The sequence below is a fragment of the Capsella rubella genome, unplaced genomic scaffold (genome assembly GCF_000375325.1).
Source record: "Capsella rubella cultivar Monte Gargano unplaced genomic scaffold, Caprub1_0 scaffold_9, whole genome shotgun sequence".
Taxonomy (NCBI): Eukaryota; Viridiplantae; Streptophyta; class Magnoliopsida; order Brassicales; family Brassicaceae; genus Capsella; species Capsella rubella.
The window spans coordinates 198,578-217,173 of record NW_006238915.1 but is presented as its reverse complement, the minus strand read 5'-3'; the positions used below and the strand labels follow the sequence as shown (position 1 = coordinate 217,173).

General features: G+C 36.3%; 4 protein-coding genes and 1 non-coding gene across 5 annotated transcripts; 1 reads left to right on the top strand and 4 right to left on the bottom strand.

Moving 5' to 3' along the window:
* Positions 1-3,692: 3,692 nt before the first annotated feature.
* On the bottom strand, positions 3,693-4,175 carry LOC111829560. Its single transcript, XM_023778883.1, has 2 exons — positions 3,774-4,175; positions 3,693-3,704 (listed from the first exon to the last, which is right to left on the bottom strand). The coding sequence occupies exons 1-2, from the start codon at positions 4,173-4,175 to the stop codon at positions 3,693-3,695; spliced, it is 414 nt and encodes a 137-aa protein (XP_023634651.1).
* A 1,318-nt stretch (positions 4,176-5,493) lies between these two features.
* On the bottom strand, positions 5,494-6,255 carry LOC111829559. The gene is made up of 2 exons (XM_023778879.1): positions 6,001-6,255; positions 5,494-5,916 (listed from the first exon to the last, which is right to left on the bottom strand). Exons 1-2 carry the CDS (start codon positions 6,253-6,255, stop codon positions 5,494-5,496), a joined length of 678 nt encoding a protein of 225 aa, XP_023634647.1.
* A 539-nt stretch (positions 6,256-6,794) lies between these two features.
* LOC111829578 lies at positions 6,795-6,902 on the bottom strand. The gene has a single exon (XR_002832945.1). It is a non-coding gene; the product is annotated as a small nucleolar RNA R71 (small nucleolar RNA).
* A 4,248-nt stretch (positions 6,903-11,150) lies between these two features.
* Positions 11,151-12,770, top strand: LOC17874578 (basic proline-rich protein). Its single transcript, XM_023778952.1, is given in 2 exon segments — positions 11,151-12,040; positions 12,042-12,770. Coding segments are annotated over 2 exon segments (1,488 nt in total). The 3' UTR covers positions 12,640-12,770.
* Positions 12,771-14,444: 1,674 nt separating this feature from the next.
* LOC17874579 (peroxidase 32) lies at positions 14,445-17,395 on the bottom strand. Its single transcript, XM_006279394.2, has 4 exons — positions 17,118-17,395; positions 16,159-16,350; positions 15,113-15,281; positions 14,445-15,035 (listed from the first exon to the last, which is right to left on the bottom strand). Exons 1-4 carry the CDS (start codon positions 17,343-17,345, stop codon positions 14,566-14,568), a joined length of 1,059 nt encoding a protein of 352 aa, XP_006279456.2. The 5' UTR covers positions 17,346-17,395; the 3' UTR covers positions 14,445-14,565.
* Between the last annotated feature and the right edge of the window lie 1,201 nt (positions 17,396-18,596).

The window sequence follows — 18,596 nt, the reverse complement described above, 5'->3', positions numbered from 1 at the left end:
ACTTATCTTTTCTATCAAAGGTCTTGAGAGAACTCCAAAGTTAAGCTTGCTTATGCAAGAGTAATCAAAGGATGGGTGACCTTCGGGGAAGTGGTTGTCAGAATTGTGTGAGTGAGGCCAAAACACAGGGAAAGATCATGTGATGATTTGTAGGATCGGTAAACAAGTCTTTAAGCCTCCCGGACGTAGCAAACCGATCGTCGGATATTGATGGGCTCACGGGGCTAGTGAGAGGACGTGAGACCCATTAAAGAGGTGGGCCCATGGGCTAGTGATGAACATGGGGACCACTGGAGAGATGGCAATCAGGGCGTTATAATTGGTATCAAAGCCGAACCTAGACAAGTGTGGAGTGGTGGGCTCACACTGTGAGGGGTGACGATCATTGTGCGCAACGAGGACGTTGCGGTATGTTAGTGGGGGAGAATTGTGCGACCCCAGTTTGCGGAGAGGATTAAATGAATTGATTTGGCACTTATGTCAGAAAAGTGCACTTATGTTTTCGGTCAAAGGTCCTCAGAGAACTCCACAGTTAAACGTGCTTATGCTGGAGTAGTCAAAGGATGGGTGACCTTATGGAAAGTGATTGTCGGAACTGTGTGAATGAGGCCAAAACACAGGAAAATATCATGTGGTGATTTGTAGGATCAGTTCTGCAATTTGAGTTACTCCTTCCTCTTTGGAGGTTCCCTTCTCCATAAATTTATTCTAATTTACAGTGTATATGAAGGATTTGTGAAGGAATTTATGGTAGCAATGGTGCAGCTTGATATCGTCTCTCTCGTAAGTTTAGATCTGAAACACAAAATCTTCATTGATCATTTTTGTGTCTTCGTAAATTGATACTTCTCTTCTCCAATTTCGCAAGGCATAAGGTCTGAACGATCAAAGATGCTGAAGGTTTTGTTCTCTTTGTGATTAATTTAAGCGAGTATTCTAGAGTTCAAGTTATGAATATGACGGATTTGTGAAAATTTGTTTGATTAGGTTTTGCGGTGATAAATACTTTTGAGAACTCATTAGATTTTCTCTGTTTCTCTAAGTTCATCTCTATGAGATGGTGTGGTTATTGATATGAAAAAACTACCAAACCTCTACTTGTTTGCATTGTTGTATTTTCTTATGTAAACACTTATCTTTCTAAATATTCTTTTTTTATCAGCATGTCATGGGAACAAAATACAAGAGCTAATCGAGTTTGTAAAGACATCTCTTTCTAATTGCTTTGGCCTCTAAGGATTAACTGTAATATATTTTGGTTTTATTTATAATTAATTAACATGATGTAGTAAATATCATGTATGTTAAGTTAGAGATATGAAGAATTTATGAATGAACTAATTAACCCTTTCCTTGTTGTTTGCAGATGCTTTAGTCTCATTACCTCTCTCATCGCATATTCTGCATTGTCGTGAATTTTCTCGCTGACATTTGATCCTTCCGAGACAGCCATGATGTAATCTCTTCTTATTCTCTCTCTCCCTCTCTGTTTTCAGTTATTATATTTGATCTTAGTTTGTAACTTCTCCTCCGAGCAGCTCTTCGATGGAATATCCCCAGGTATGAATTCTCCTTTGAAAGGTCAAGAAACATCTAGAATCCAAGAGAAGACCATGGATTTACAAGAGATGAGCAAAACAAGCTTCACCTTTGAGAGTGATCGAGAGAGTGAAGATCAAGAACAAGACATCAAGGATTTGGAAGAGTTTCAAGAGACTGATCAAGCTATCCAACAGTAACTCCAAGAAGCCATCTACTTCAATAAACCAACAAACAAACGAGCACCTGACAAGACTCCTGAAGTAGATCAGTGAGTAGTACATGATGTGGTTCAGAGAACAGCTATTGGGCCTAGATCGCATCCAGGTACGTTCTATTCAGTATTTTCGATATTTGCAGGTCCATTAAGCCCCAGCAACGGCTAGAAGACGTGCTCATCACGAGGTTTCAAGTTTGCTTTAGTATTTGACTTATTTTCTTTCCAAAAACAATGGATTTGTGTTTGTGATTTTATTTGTTTTCTTTGTTGCACTTTTACATTTATTTTGGCCTTAGGGCTAGCTAAAGGACTCTTATAAAGTCCCCCTGCAGCAGTTGTACGAGTTTTCACCTTTGATTATTTCAATAAAAACAATGAATTGTATCAGAGACCAATCACATCTTTGTGGTGTACTTCAATCCGCCAGCATTTCCCCTCCAATCGATCCCACACAATTGAAGCGACCGTCATCGTATCAGATCTACATCAACGACCATCTTTCCTTCACAAGAGAGAAGCGACTGTCATCTTGTGAAGCCATCATCTATATCCTAGTACAAGCTCACCACCGAGTCTTGTATCATCTGGTATCAGAGTTGTTCACGCCCTTACTTTGCCAGGTTTATCTTTTCCATTTTCTTTCGATACTTTTAATTTTCTAGTTTTTGTTTTATTTTAAAAAAAAAAATAAGAACCCTAGTTTGCTGCAGCCTTGTACCGAAGCATTAATGTGGAAAATCCGCAAGATCAGGTGTATCAACGCAGATGGGATCTCAAGGTCAGCAGTTTCAGCCTAAGACTTTTCCACCAGGGCATGGAAATTTCAGCAACAAGGTGTTTGTACCTAAACCATAGGTCGCTGGTCAAAGTGGTTTTCAGCAGAAATCCCAGTTCAATAACTTCCAGGGAAGTTCCAAGCACCTGGAAACACTTCTTCAGGAGATACTGAGATGAAACAGATGATGCAACAGATTCTTTAAGGCCAAAAAAAGAATGCTGCTTATATCAATGTCAAGGTTGATAGCATGTACAATCACCTCCATGGAAAATTTGAGTCACTAGCCTCACATGTTAAGACACTTGAGAATCAAGTAGCCCAGGCACCAGTTGCTTCCACAAGGCTAATGGGAGTTCTTCCTGGTAAACCAGTAGCGAACCCAAAGGACTACAACGGAAGTAAGGAGTATGTACAAGCCATCTCGCTGAGGAGTTGTAAACAGCTCAATCCAGATTTGGAGAAGGAGAAGGCGATATCCATCTCTGATGACTTAGAAAAGGATATTGCTGGGGAGAAATCGGTTGCTAAACCACTGGTTGAAGAAGTAGAAGCTGAGAAGGAAGTTCCAAAGAAAGGAGAGACTGAAAACGCTGCATCACCCCCTTATGTGCCTAAGATGCCTTTCCCAGGTCGCTTGAAGAAGATTCAGAGAGAAAAAGAGTATGCTCGATTTGACGAGAATATGAAGAAGCTTCAAGTTAAGCTTCCATTTCTTAAGTTGGTTATGAATGGAACCTACAGGAAACAATTAAAATACATTCTGACTAACAAGAAGACTCTAGGAAACATAATTCGGTCATCGGTCAGGTGGACGAATCCTGGAATGTGTTGCCGGTTTGGATTGATCGATATGATGATGGATCTGCTAATCTTGCACTTCCTTGCCCGAAACTGGTCCAAAATGCGCCAATTTCGCTCAAACTACTTAGCTCCTGCTCAAGACTCAAAATACGACTCGAAAGACACGAAAGACGGAATAAAAGACGACAAACGACTCAAAATGGACATAAAAGAAAAGGGTGAAAGACTCTAAAAACATTGTATATCAACTCCCCCGACTTATATTCTTGCTTTCCCTCAAGCAAAACAAAAATCTTAACCAAGAAAACAGGTTTGAAAACGTGAGAACTCGCATATTATTTTGGGATCATGCTCTTAATCAATTGCCTGCAAACCACTATCAGAGAGTTTATATCAAACCGTTCAATAATGTACTTCACCATGACATCATGAGACCTCATTGACCTCACAAAACTCAAAGAGTGACATAGAAAAATGTTTCTTGTTTAAGAAGAATGTGAGTGTTCCCTCACTTGCTACGGGGTCTTGAGGACCATTGTAACGGAGACGACATGTTGCTAAGAACTCCTTCAGTAACTTGGGGTATGTGAAGTGTTCTAGTGCCCAAGGTTTCTCAAGGCCTATGGTTTGAAACAATGTCTCTGCATCTTCAAGTAAACCGAGGTGTCTCAACGCGTTTGGATAACCACATCGAGTGGGATGAATTACGACCGAGCTCGGAGCTGCCAAACACAGTATCAACGAAACCCATTTTTTTGTGATAGGCCTTCGATTCGGATCAACACTCGTGGTACTCTGACCTTGGCTTGTTCCAGCAGATTCCCTTGTTCGCCCCATCACCTACAAAACATGATATTTGGCATCATTAACCAAAGTTTACAAAATTGGCAAATCATGGTTTTTGAAGTGAAAGTAGAGATAGCAAGTCACAAAGAGACAAGATTTCAAGCTCTAAAATCCACATTCTCTTTCACTTCTTCCAAATTTCGTTTGTTTTCTAAACCATGAAAAATCTCAATCCCAAATTTCAATTAACCCAAAAATTAAGCACAATTGGGACATATGATAATGCAAGAATGAACTATTGTTACTTAGTCATAAGCATATCACAAGAATCTAGCCACAAAACCATCACAATCGAATTCCTCTTCCAATTGCATGTCATACCCGATTTTACATAATCGTCATAAAATCATGTTCCCAAATTTCCAATAATTTAGCCATTGAACACCATAATCAAGCTTCCTAACCTATTATAAACTAGAATCTAACAAAATTTCATCATTCAACACAAAGAAAGTCAAAATTTTGGAGTTTAGAGACAAACCATGTAAAAATTGGACTGTAAATAAGGAATTTAAAACACATACCTTTGCAGATCGACCAAAACACTACCACCAACAGAAAGAGGGTGAAAAAACAAGTGAATTAGAGCCAAAAATCGTCCAAATCCGTTAAGAATTAAGAGAGTTATGAGCAAATCAATTTTGTGTTTTTAGTGTTCTTCAAGAAGAAGATGAAAAACCAAAATCGATTTTTATGAAGTTGAATCTCTTGTTTGCTCGGTTTAGATCAGTTTGATTTTAGTAAACTTGATTCAATTTCGATTTTTGCTAAATTTTTGGGTTGAAAACGTACCTTGGACCGTTCAGTCCGCCGCAACGACCGATCGGTCGTTGTCTCTCTGCTTTGGCAGAACAAATTGGACCAATCAATCCACTAGGGAAGCCGATCGGTCGTTTCCTTCCTGGTTTGGCAGAACAAGATCGATCGATCGATCCACAAGAGGGACCGATCGATCCGCAAGAGGGACCGATCGATCTGCTTCTCCGTATTCAACATCGCGTTGATCGACCGACCAGTCTGACTAAACGACTGATCGATCGCCTACTCCCTGGTCTGGCAGAACCATATCGATCAATCGGTCCAAAAAAGGGACCGATCGATATCCTTCTCCTGCACATAGAAAATTAAAAAGCAGCATTAAGCAGTATGGATTTATCGGTCTATTGATGGATCGATCAATCTGTCACTCCTAACAGAGTGGAATCAATGTAAAAAGATGAAAAATTAAATTTGAAATATACAAGATACCTGGTGGGTTACCTCCTACAAAGCGCTTGTTTAAGGTCTTTAGCTTGACCGTAATGAGATCTTAAGCTTGATCGAGGTCTGTAAGAGGAACTGTAGTGATCTCTTCAGAATTGGACTCCGCGATATACAATTTCAGTCTTTGTCCATTTGCAGCAAATGGTTCACCGGCGTTACTCAAAAGCATCAAAGAACCATTATGCCTTACTTCCTTAATAACGAAAGGACCGGACAATCTTGAGCAAAGTTTTCCAGGGAATAGCTTAAACCTAAAGTTGAATAGGAGCACCTTATCACCTTCAGTGAAATTCTTCAAGATTATCTTCTTGTCATAAAGAGCTTTGGTTCTCTCTTTGTAGATGTCATAGCTCTCATAAGCATTCAAACGAATCTCATCTAACTCATTAAGTTGAATCAAACGTCGCTCTGCTGCAGGCTTAAGATTGAAGTTCATCAATTTTGTTGCCCACAGAGCTTTGTACTCCAACTTTACAGGTAAACGACAAGAATTTCCATAGATGAGGTTGAACGGTGTAGTTCAAAGGGGAGTTTTGAAGGCGGTTCTATATGCCCAAAGAGCATCATCGAGCTTTGAAGCCCAATGTTTTCTAGATTTACCCACAGTCTTCTCTAGAATCCCCTTAATCTCCCAGTTTGAAAGTTCCACTTGGCCACATGTTTGAGGATGATAAGGCGTGGCTACCTTGTGCTTTACACCATGCTTCACCAACAAGTTTTCAAAAACTTTATTACTGAAATGCTTTCCTCCATCACTAATCACCACTCTTGGAACCCCGAATCTTGGGAAGATGATCTTCTTAACCATCTTAAGCACCACAGTAGTATCATTCTTTGGACTGGCTATGGCTTCAACCCATTTAGAAACATAATCTACAACAACTAAGATATACTCATTCCCATAAGATGATGGAAAAGGACCCAAGAAATTAATTCCCACACGTCAAACACCTCCACTTCGAGAATGAAATTCTAAGGCTTTTTATTTCTCTTGCTTATATTACCCTTGCGCTGGCAAACATCACACCGTGCAACAAACCCATGAGCGTCACTAAACAAAGTAGGCCACCAACAAAAAGAGGGTGAAACAATTTAATTTTTCATCTTTTTACATTGATTCCACTCTGTTAGGAGTGATGGATTGATCGATCCAACAATAGACCTTAAACAAGCGCTTTGTGGGAGGTAACCCACCAGGTATCTTGTATATTTCAAATTTAATTTTTCATCTTCTTACATTGATTCCACTCTGTTAGGAGTGACGGACCGATCGATCCAACAATAGACCTTATCGTCGTAGAAAGTTATTCCCTTTGTGAGAGTGCACACAACAAACTCAAGAACTGCATGTTTGTCAAACGAGATCTCTAGGTTTACTCAATAGAATGCTGAAACTTTCTACGAGACTTGGGAGCTTTTCAAACATTATCAGTCTCAAGGCCATCCTCATGGCTTCACCATCAAGTCCCTCCTAAGCACTCTCTAGAGAGGTATTCTCCCAAGAATCAGGATGCTGCTTGACATTGCAAGCAATGGCAACTTCCACAACAATGACGTGGATGATGGCTTGGAATTCGTTGAGAATCTTGCACAATCATATGGGAACTACAATGAAGATTATGATAAAACCATTTGGGGCCGCATAGATCTAGATGAGAGGTACAAGAAGGAGATAAATGATGTGAATGATAAGCTGTACAAACTCTTGATGAGGCAACAACGAAATGCCCAATTCGTTTATGCTTTCCTAATTCCAGATGGGGAGGGCGGACAATCTAAGGAGATAATTTATACAAATCCACAAGATCTTGTTGCAAATCCACAATATCAAGTATACCCACCTCCACAACCGCATCAAGGGCAAAACAAAAATTGAATGCCTTACTACCAAGGTTATGTCCCCAAACAATAATTCTAGCAAGGTTATCCAGCTCCCACAAGACCACCACCAAAATTTCAGTCCCACGAAGCTCAACCTACTTGAACACCAAGTCATGATATGAAGATCATGTATCACCAACTCTTACAAGGGCAAATTAGTGTCTATGGAGTCAGCTAAGAAGTTGCAAAGATGAATAATAAGATAGAATGTACATACAATGCCCTTCATCTCAAGACTGAAGGTTTGACCTCTAGAATGCTTCACCTAGAAAGCAAGAAAGCATTTATTTCTTCAGGACAACTCCTAGGGAAAGCAGTTCTGCCTCGAAGGGAAGTTTACATATCACGGATACCAACCAAATCATCCTACGTGATAATCGATGGTGGATATGTTCTGAATTGGCTAGCTTCAGCAATTTTCTTGGTTTGCTTTGGCGAATACATAGATAGAGAAATGATATGTCGCTTGAAAACGTAAGGCCACGGAGGAATAATGACGTGAAAAGTATTTGAAAGAGTGGCAAAGAACTTAATCCGAACAGGGAAACAAAACTAAAGAAAAATTTAAGTAACAAATTAGTTGAAGGATTTCGCCGACATGGAAATGAAGAGTAAAAATGGAGCAGAGTCAACAAAAATAAAAACAAGAGGAAATGAAAATGAATAAGAAGGAGCATTCTACCTTTGTAGGATCTCATTTTCCGTGTGCAATGATGACCCTCTATATTTTTATACGCATAACTTAAAGACGTTAAGGCGGAATAAGTTGGGCATAAAAAAGTCGAAAAGACAACCCTAAATCGAGGAGTATCAGTCACGAACATTCAAGGGTCTTAGTTTCCCAAAGGACAACCAAATCATATTTAAGTCTTGTGAACTAAATTACTTCGCAAAAACTTCTACGGCCAAAACCTCGGTATCAGATCTAACACTTCAGCCCCGGCCCATTATGACGGGTCAAAGGCCTTATGAATTAAGGCCCATATGTTTGTAAGCCCAACAAAGTGTTACGCCAACTGGTGTATGGCGATCTCGGACCCTTAATGAGAAGTTAAGAAAAATTAATGAAACAGACGAAACAATTGTCAGATGAAGTAATCAATAAACGCGAATGTTAGACCTGGAGGTCGCACTAGTCTAATGTGCATGATAGTTTTTCGATATAAATAAGGAAAAAAGCAAATTGTAGAGGGGAACTTGATTCAACCAAGATTATAACAATATATTTGTTTACAATTCAGTTTGCATTCTCCTTAAGAGTTAGTTTTATAACGGCAAATAAGTACCCCGCCTAATTCCTCCTTAAGTTAACCGGAAAGTGCGGATTCCGACTTCCGCACCAGTGTTTTGAGAGGGTAAGAAGAAGACAAATAAATTGTTAAAGAGAAGAAGAAGGAGTACTTTAGAGAGATCCATGGGAAGGAAAGAGACCGAGTGAAGCTTGATCAGGAATGAGGAGTTAACCGGCTTCATCGGATTGACCATGAAGAGATGTTCGGAGATGGTCAAATCAGATTATACGAATGTATATAGTACTTATTAATTACGTTTAACTACGTTTGTATGATGGTTTATTTGCTGGGTAAAATGGTTAATTTATGTTGTTAGCTTGATTTGAACTGCGTTTGTGAAAGTTTTAAGATCAACTCTTATGGTTTGTTATAAACATAATGTAGTCTTTTGGTGAACCATTAGTTGTATGTTTTAGTTGGTAATGTGAGTTTCTAACTTAAGTTAATTAAATTATCATATTTTATGAATGTGTAATATTATTAAATGACATAACTTTTTTTTAGATGTACATATTTCAATTTCATTAGTATGAAGAGGTTGTAATAAGATCAGAGAATTTAATTAACCAGCCTAATTAATTGGTTCTACTCGACAAAAAGTTAAAAAGAAACAAACACACACACGAGAAGAATCACCTAATTATGTCAACTTGCAAAGAAATTAATGATACGTACGAATATTTGGTTAATCCCCAAAACACTATTATATGGTTGACATCTCATAATACCATATTAATTAACTACTTCACTATTTAATCGACGACCGCTTAATTAGTATGTAGACATTTTCTTAATTGGAATTAATTATAAATTTATAATATACTTCTAAAATCTTAACATGGTTAACATAAGTTAACTAAACTGTAGTCTGTAGTTATATCGTACTATACTAAGCTTTTACTTTTTCTTAATTGTGATATTTAGGCGGTCATCGACTGATCGACATTTTGGTTCTGGCCAATTCCAAATAAAAAGTATAAAACTTATGCCGCCGAACTTTATCTAGATTTTTAACTTGGTTAACTTAAGATTTAAACTTTGTTAACATAATATATATATTTAATAACTACCGTATAACCTCTATAAATTAATACTCGCTAAATTAATATTCTCTATAAATTAATAAATTTCTCCGGTTCCAAGTTGGGACCAGTGTAATTTTATACATATTTCGATAAAATAATAAGATAATAACATTTTTGAAAATCTTTTGTAAATATATAGTCCCGTCAATATTATAAATTAATAATTAGGTAAAATTTTCAAAATATATCTATATATAGACACATTAGTTTTTATTAGAGTTTATTTTTTTAATTTTTTTTGAAAAACTTTCCAAATTAGGAAAATCTTTCTATAAATTAAGAATTATTAATTTATTGATAAATTAAAAACTCTATAAATTAATAGATTTTCATGGTCCCAACATTATTAATTTATAGAGGTTTTACTGTATAAGGTTATCGCCTAAAGTCCATACATTTTTTTATGTCCGAAACCAGAATATGTTATATATAGTTTTGTCTCAAACACTACTTTAACCGGTGATCTCTAAACTTTTACCAAAGATCTTTAGTCTAAATTATATTATGGTAACCAAGTTTAAAATATATAACTATTTAAACAGCACATAAATGTATCATTTTTGTCTTTTTTTAGAAACTTATCTGTGACAAGTTAAAAACAAAAAATTGTTCAAAATGTGTTTAATAGCGTAAGTGCGTAACTATAGAGAGACTTGGTAGCCAACTTTACTTAGTGTATGTGGAGACCCATGGAGAGATCATTAATATGATGTGTATGATTAAAGAGAAGTTTGAACATTTTAACCCGTTGATAACTTTTCAAGTATGCGAGTTGTATTTAGTGAGTTCCGAACTTAACCAATCTCGTATATAACAAAATTAAGTTATTAAATTGTTAGCATAACTTGGTTAAAAGAGACTTCAACATTACGGTCTTGAAGACATGCCAAATGTAAGAATCAAAAAATAAAATCCAAATCTTTTTCGGCGGTTTTGGATATTGTCAAAGGAAAATAGCAACAAATAATTGGTCTAAACCAGTTCAGCTGCATGAACTTTTAATCGTCATATGCAAAAACACATGAAATACAAATAATGTCATACCAAAAGAAACAAAAAGTTACCAAATAATGGAAATTTTGCAATTTGAAATCGTCTAATAAAATGACATTATATAGTCACGTAAACAGGATAAGGAGAAATGAATTATATTTTGCATGCAAATGGTGACGATTAAGACCTATTCGAGTGCCTAACCGATCGATTATATACTGTATGGGTAATAAAACTAAGGTAATTCATAACCTGAAAATACCAACCAGTGTAGGTCTTTGGACAGTGAACTTGAAGTAAAGCCACCTCTGAAGAAAGAACTAGGTTTGGCAATAGAACAAGTGGCAGATAGGCAATCTAGTGATGCTCTAAAAGCTTCTATAAATATCCACAGCCTCACTATATTTGAATTCACCATTGCCATTCAGTTTTCTCTCTTTTGTGAGCGAAAAATGTCTCCACAAGGTTCAACCAGAACCTTAGCTCTTTCTTTTGTACTGATAAGCATTCTCTTCCTTGGCCAAACCGAAGCCCATATTTGGTACTGCCCACCTCCACCACGACCAGTGTGCCCACCGCCACCTAGATGTCCACCAATACCGAAGTGTCCCCCGATAACGGTGTGTCCACCACCATTTCCGCCTCCACCAACAACATCACCACCGCCTCCACCACCCGTGACTCCATACACTCCACCACCTCCGGTGACTCCACCACCAGAGACTCCCCCACCAAAAACTACACCACCTCCTCCCCCAAAAACTCAAACTCCACCATCCGAAACTCCACCTCAGGAGACTCCACCACCATTAACTCCACCATCACCAACTCCACCTCCACGGAATCCACCAACATACTCTCCACCACCTGAAACCCCACCTCCAGATACTGTACCACCCGTAACTCCACCATCACCTGTTATTGTAGACCCCGGGGTTCAGCCACCCGTGCTTCCGCCTTCGACAAATCCACCTCCAAAGACTCCACCTCAAAAGTCTCCACCACCTGAAACTCCACCTCCTGAGACTCCACCACCGGTAACTCCACCTCCCAAGACACCACCTCCAGAGATTTCACCACCCGAGACTCCACCTCAAAAGTCTCCACCACCCGAAACTCCACCTCATAAGTCTCCACCACCCGAAACTCCACCTCCTGAGACTCCACCACCGGTGACTCCACCTCCAAAGACACCACCTCCAGAGACTCCACCACCCGAGACTCCACCTCAAAAGTCTCCACCAGTACCCAAAACTCCACCACCTGAGACTCCACCACCAGTAACTCCACCTCCCAAGACACCACCTCCAGAGAGTCCACCACCCGAGACTCCACCTCAGAAGTCTCCACCACCCAAAACTCCACCCCCTGAGGACTCCACCACCAGTAACTCCACCTCCCAAGACACCACCTCCGGAGAGTCCACCACCCGAGACTCCACCTCAAAAGTCTCCACCACCCAAAACTCCACCACCTGAGACTCCACCACCAGTGACTCCACCTCCCAAAACACCACCACCATACACTTCGCCACCCGTTAGTCCACCACCATACACTCCACCTCCGACGATTCCACCACCAGAGACTCCTCCACCCAAAACAACACCACCTCCTCCCCCAAAAATCAAATCACCAACACCACCACCCCAAACTCCACCACCTCCTCCATACACCTACCCACCACCTCCTCCACTTCCCAAATGTCCAAGAAATGCCGCCCAAGTAAGGCAATGTTCCAATGTCCTAAGAATTTCTGGCAACTTCCTAGACTTCAGAAGGGCACAACCATGTTGTTCTCTTATCCGCAATCTATCTGATGCTGATGCAGCTAGTTGTTTATGTGATTTGGTAAGAGCACGACGTTCAACTCTTTCTCCCAATATAATTATCCTATGTAAGGCTTGTGGCCGCAGGATTCCTAGAGGCTTTACCTGCCCATAATACCTTGATATACTAAAATGTACTCACAACTTAGTCGACAAATAAATCTACAAATAAAGGTTAATAAATTTTATACTTTCTACCTATGATAATGTAATAGAATTACATCAATAAAGTTCATTTCACGTTTACATTAGGTCTTTATTATTTTATTTAATCACATTAAAGTAAGAGGAGAACATAATCATCGTAAAGTTTTGTAATATATAATCATTATCCATTTTGTTTTGGAATTGTATCTACATTTTTCTAATTTGTATATGTTTTATGATCATTTGAATATCCGTTTAATATATGTACAGAATACTTAGCTATATAAAACCTATTACATATATAGAAAACAATATTTACTATTTTTTAATATTTTAATAAATTATATGAATTTGATGAAAACAACTATCTACTTGGGGTTTTATAGCAAAAAGAAATAATCTGAAAGCAAAACCAGAAATAAAACAATTGAAATATCAATGAATGAAGTGTTGGGCAACAGAGAATTCTCGAGGTATCATATTTTGCTCGACATTGGGGTTTTAACTTTTAATCATCTTCCACATGGTTTCTGGCTAGATTTGCAGCTGTAGGATCCTCGTTAGTTAGACCATGTTCGTTTCTCCACCCATATGGATCATCTTGATGAATCATCCAGATGATGTTTGTTTAACTCCAAAAATAAATATCATCCAAAATCATTCAGATGATCTATCTAGATGAATTTTAAAATTTTAGGCAAAATTTTGAAAATTATTTGGATGACTTTGATTGGATCATCAGGATGGAGATGGTTCATTCAAAAATGACAAAGATACCCTTATTATCCAAATAACCTATTTGTCCACAAAAATTATAAAAGATATTTTTGCAAATATTTCATATATAATTTGTTAAAAAAAACTAAAATAAATATTTCCGCCAAAAACAAAAAAATAACATTTTCTCGCCGAAATAGCAAAATCGTGTTTTCCGCCAAAAGCGTAAAATCACATTTTCTTGCCAAAAACGCAAAATTAACATTTTTATGCCAAAAACGCAAAAATAACATTTTCCCGCCACAACCGCAAACTCATATTTTAAATCTTATAAAACTTATATTTCATGAAATAAAAAAATTAAATGTCAAAAATATATTAATATTTTTGCTGTTTATTCTTTTAATCATTAATTAAAATTACTATGATTAATATTAATGTGAAAATTATATCAAAACATGGGTATTTTAGTAATTTTAAAAATCAAACCCACCTAAATGAAGATGCAAAATGGAGAAACAAACACATCTTCATCCAAATAATTATCTAGATGAATATTTTTATTTCTTATTCGTTTAGTCATTTAGCATCCAGATAATACATTTGAATGGATCATCTCGATGGAGATGGAAAATGGAGTAACTAACAGGGCTTTAATATAATATTATGTGACCTCCAAAGAATTCAAAGAGCGAGCAAGAACATGCATTCCTTAACTTGGACGTCGCCCCTGCAACCAAAGAGTCCAAACGAGTGGAAATAATATATAGTATGATTTTGTTAAGGTTACGGAGGATGCTTTTATGATGTCCATGTCTTGTTCCAAGCCTCCAAGGTCTATACGTGCCACGGTGCCAGATACATTGTTTGTAAAACATTTCCATATTTAGTTTATTTTATATAAGAATATGATTTTAAATGTTTAGATTAACATATAAAAAATGGGTAAATAAATTTTCAAAAGTTATCTATGTTTGTTTGTTCTACTTTCTCTATCAATTGAGACTAGATAGATCATTATTTTGAAAAGGTTTTTATTTTGGATTAAAACTTACATTAAGAAGGAATGAAAGAAAACATATATTATAAGACAAACTGTTCTTCATAAACGTTTCAAGAACATTTTATTTTCATAAAAACATTGGTTGCCACATATATTGAAACAACAACTGTTATATTATATAGAGCTGACAAAGTCAACGATTTCAACCACATCATGAAGCAGCGAGTTGGAGTTGACCACCCTACAATTCTGTCTTATCTGTCCTTGAGTTCCAGTGAGAGGTGTAATGTTTCCCATCCTATTCATGGCTTCCACAAAAGCATTAAAGAACTTTTGAGTACCATCAGCATATGCTCTCACCAATGGGACAGTGTCAGTGGCATTAGGGCTAGAAAACAATTCTTGATCGGTCTGGATAAGTCCCTTTAGCTCTTTCAGATTCACATAGTATTTGTTGTCAAAAACCGTCGGTGTACGTAAATCGAAATCGACCAAGACCGTCTGGTTACCATTACGGGGACATTGTCCACGAAGTGTCTGGAGGTAAGTTGTATTGAGAGTAGGGTCGGGTAAACCAGTGTTGCTAAAGTTGTATAGCCTATCCATAATAAATTGGCATTGGTTTTTACCAAATGTGTGACCACCTAACCAAAAGAAGAGATAAATTAACAATAAAGTTTATGAACTTGTTAGATGGAATTGAAATATATATGAGAATTACCAGAGAGTGCAACAAGATCCGAAGGACGGTCAAGTCCAACATTACTAAAGCTAGCCTTGAGTTGTGGAAGCGTGAAGAATGGTGCGGGAAGATTTGCATTAGCGAGATCAAAAAATGCTTGTAAGCTGTCTCTTCTCCCTAAAGGAACCCTCCACGAAGGACCTCCTGCCTAAAATACCGATATTTAAAACATAATAATCAGTTTACGAAAATAATTCTTACCACACAAAAGTGTTACGATTCAAAAGACAAAAGACAAGTTATACATCACAAAAATTCAACAAATTGGTTCTCAACTTTATGACTATTTTTTTCAGTTTGTTTGGAAATTTTTCTTATATTATTTCCAGTAACCAAAAACACTAGTCTTAACGAATCGAGTTTACTATTGGAATAAGACTAGAATTTTAAAACATTTCCCTAATGAATATTGAAGTCTTTCTAGTACCGCGTAGTATGCCATAATATCAAATCTAGCTAGATTGTACAACTTGCGAGTTGCAGCATTTGGTGCGTCCAAATTATACTAGTAAAAAGAATACTCTATAGCTAACCACTTGACAGTCGCGAAATTTCGTTGCTATAGGTGATTTGTTTAAAAAAACCACGAATTAGTTAAGCTACGATGCTATAGCCACGAATATTAAGGCACGGTCACGAATATTCAAGTGGCTATAGGAATTTTGTTTACTAGTTAAATTCTTGTTTCAAATTCATCAAGAATATCCATTTTTTTTATGAGTTTTTTTTTTTTTCTTTTTTTTTGAATAATCAAAGAGGTTCTGGACCGAAACCCATACATCCCCTCAGACCCGAAACCAAAGCATATTATATGGTTTCGTCCCAAGCAATACTCGAACCGGCGACCTCTAAGCTTTTGCCAGAGATCTTTACCAATTGATATATTAGCACTTGGTTATGAGTTTTATTTTGCATCGAGCTACTCCATATTTTTTTAAAAATTGAAACAAACCAACAAGAACTACTCCTTATGTTGGACACAATATTTCTTATAAATGAAAAAAAGGGAGAGAGAAAATGCATACCAAATTTACTGATTGTTGAGCTGCGATGGTAAGCATATCTGCGCATGATACAGTCCTTGGACATGCTGCCTCAATTGCTGCTTTCATCCTATCAATCACTGGAAATCCTCGAGCCGAGTTTGCGTTTGGAGCTGCCTCTTTCTCTGTTCGAAAGGATGTTGTATTGTCTAACAAAATCGATGCATCGCATCCCTTTGCAAACGAATATAAGTTTTATCACTCGTTAGTCAATACATTGAAATCATAATCAGTTTATATGTTTGTACTTAGTTTACAAATAATTTACTAGCTATAAAAGAGTGTAAGATTTCATTTTCATTCACTAAAAGTATTTGTTCTTCTAATCCACTATAATATACATAGTTTATACATACAAGTTAGCTATTATTGATTTTAGTTTACATTCTATATTAGGTTAACAAATACATCTGATTCAAAAGCTAAAAATTTCCAGGAAATAAAAAATTAAATGATAGATAAGGTTTTCACGTACATTTCTATTTATATTTCCAAATATTATGTGGGGTGTTCAGTGTTGATGATAAACTTGAGACTTTTGAATGATTTCTGTGACATTTTTTTATCCTTCAGTTAATGATTTTTTAATATATTAATAACGTATTTGGTACGACCGTACGAGAGTCCACATGCTTTTCTTAAATTAATTTATAAATAGTTCACGTTCATTGAATAATGCATGGGTGAACAAATCTTACTACAATGTTGTCGAATTACTTTTTTATAGTCATCCTTGACGACAAGAACTAAGATACTAGACCATAAAAACCAAAAATATCACATCTAACTTCGTTGAAATTTTATATTGACATTTTTGTAAACCAGATCTTAGCCCAGTGACCTAATTCTCTATATTGTTGGCGTAATTATAAGAAATATAATACGTATATATATATATATATATATATATATACTTATAAAGTGAAAAAATAATATCTTACATTAACAAAGCAGTCATGGAAGTGAAGACGAAGGATGCTTGCAGCGATACGAGGATCTGATCTTAGCTCGTTTACGATGGTGTCCCGTACGATGGTAAAGACGCTAGGGCATGTACTGTCGTAGAAGGTAGTGTTGAGTTGAGCATCGGACGTAGATGATTGAAATATAAGACAACCCAATGTTATTAGGGTTGTCCAAGCCGACAAGGAAGAATAAGAGAAATGCATTTTTGGTAAGAAGATTAACCTATTTGATTGGTTTAAGTTGAGATGATGAGGAACCTTCATATCTTAAGGATCCTTTTATAGGCGAAATGTGTACTCTTTTTATTTTATTTTTAAGAACAGCTTTTTCACATACTCATATTTAATTATTTATGTCAAATTTCTTTAACAAAAATAATATATTTAATAATTTATGTTTACACTGATACATCCTTAGGAAGTAAAGGATGACTAATCAATCTTTTGGTTGTCGTAGATAATAAAAAAAATGTCATAATGTATAGTAAAAAATTTCATCATGCTCTCATTCATGTGCATCGATTAATTAGTGTTTAATTTCTACATAGAAAAAAAATATTTATTATATTTATAAATGTAATGAGATAACATAATGTAGCAATATATTTAAATTCATAATGATTTGGAAAACATTTGACTCGGTAAATTAAAATTAGCAAACTGGAAGTATGGAAACTAAAATATAGAAATATGTTGTATATGGTTTATCATGAATGTATTTTAGAGTATACTTCCTAACGACAGAACAAGCACATCAGACACAACAAGTGTGATTACATGAGGTTGGAAAAAAAAAAAAAAAAAAAAAAGTGTGATTACATGAGATGCATAGAACAAAATCTAAATGGTTACTATATACTTTAGTATAAACGGTACGTTTTTTAAATTGTTTCATAAACCTTTCTAGTATATATTGCAATCATATTTAAAGAGAGACTAATTATTTAGTTACCTTCCTTTTTATAGGACTCATAAGAAGATTTTGTTTGACCATTACAAGATTTTCTAGGTTAGGTTTTGGGGGCTTAAACAAATACCTAATTTTTGTTTTTTAAGTATTATTTAAACCATCATTTCCTATTTATTATTTACTTTTTATTTAAATTGAGTTATTAGTTTGAATTAAAATATAAATTTTAGTAAAAAAACATGCTTACATGATGGACGGAGAGTAGGTATCAAATTATTTTGCATGAAATGAATAAAAAAAATATCTAATATTTGTGAGAAATTTTCATATTTTGCCACTTATATATAAAGTACGGAAAATTGTTTATCAAATTAAAAATCATGTATGATAGGCAATAATTTCAGAAACATTGCGTTTCTTACTGACTGTTCGGATTTGGTGAAAATGGTGTCTTCTCCTCACGAGTGGCCGACTTTCTCTGTCTACCTGGAAAATATCAATATGGATATGAAGGAATTTTTGTCTTTTTTTATCTCTTTTATTCT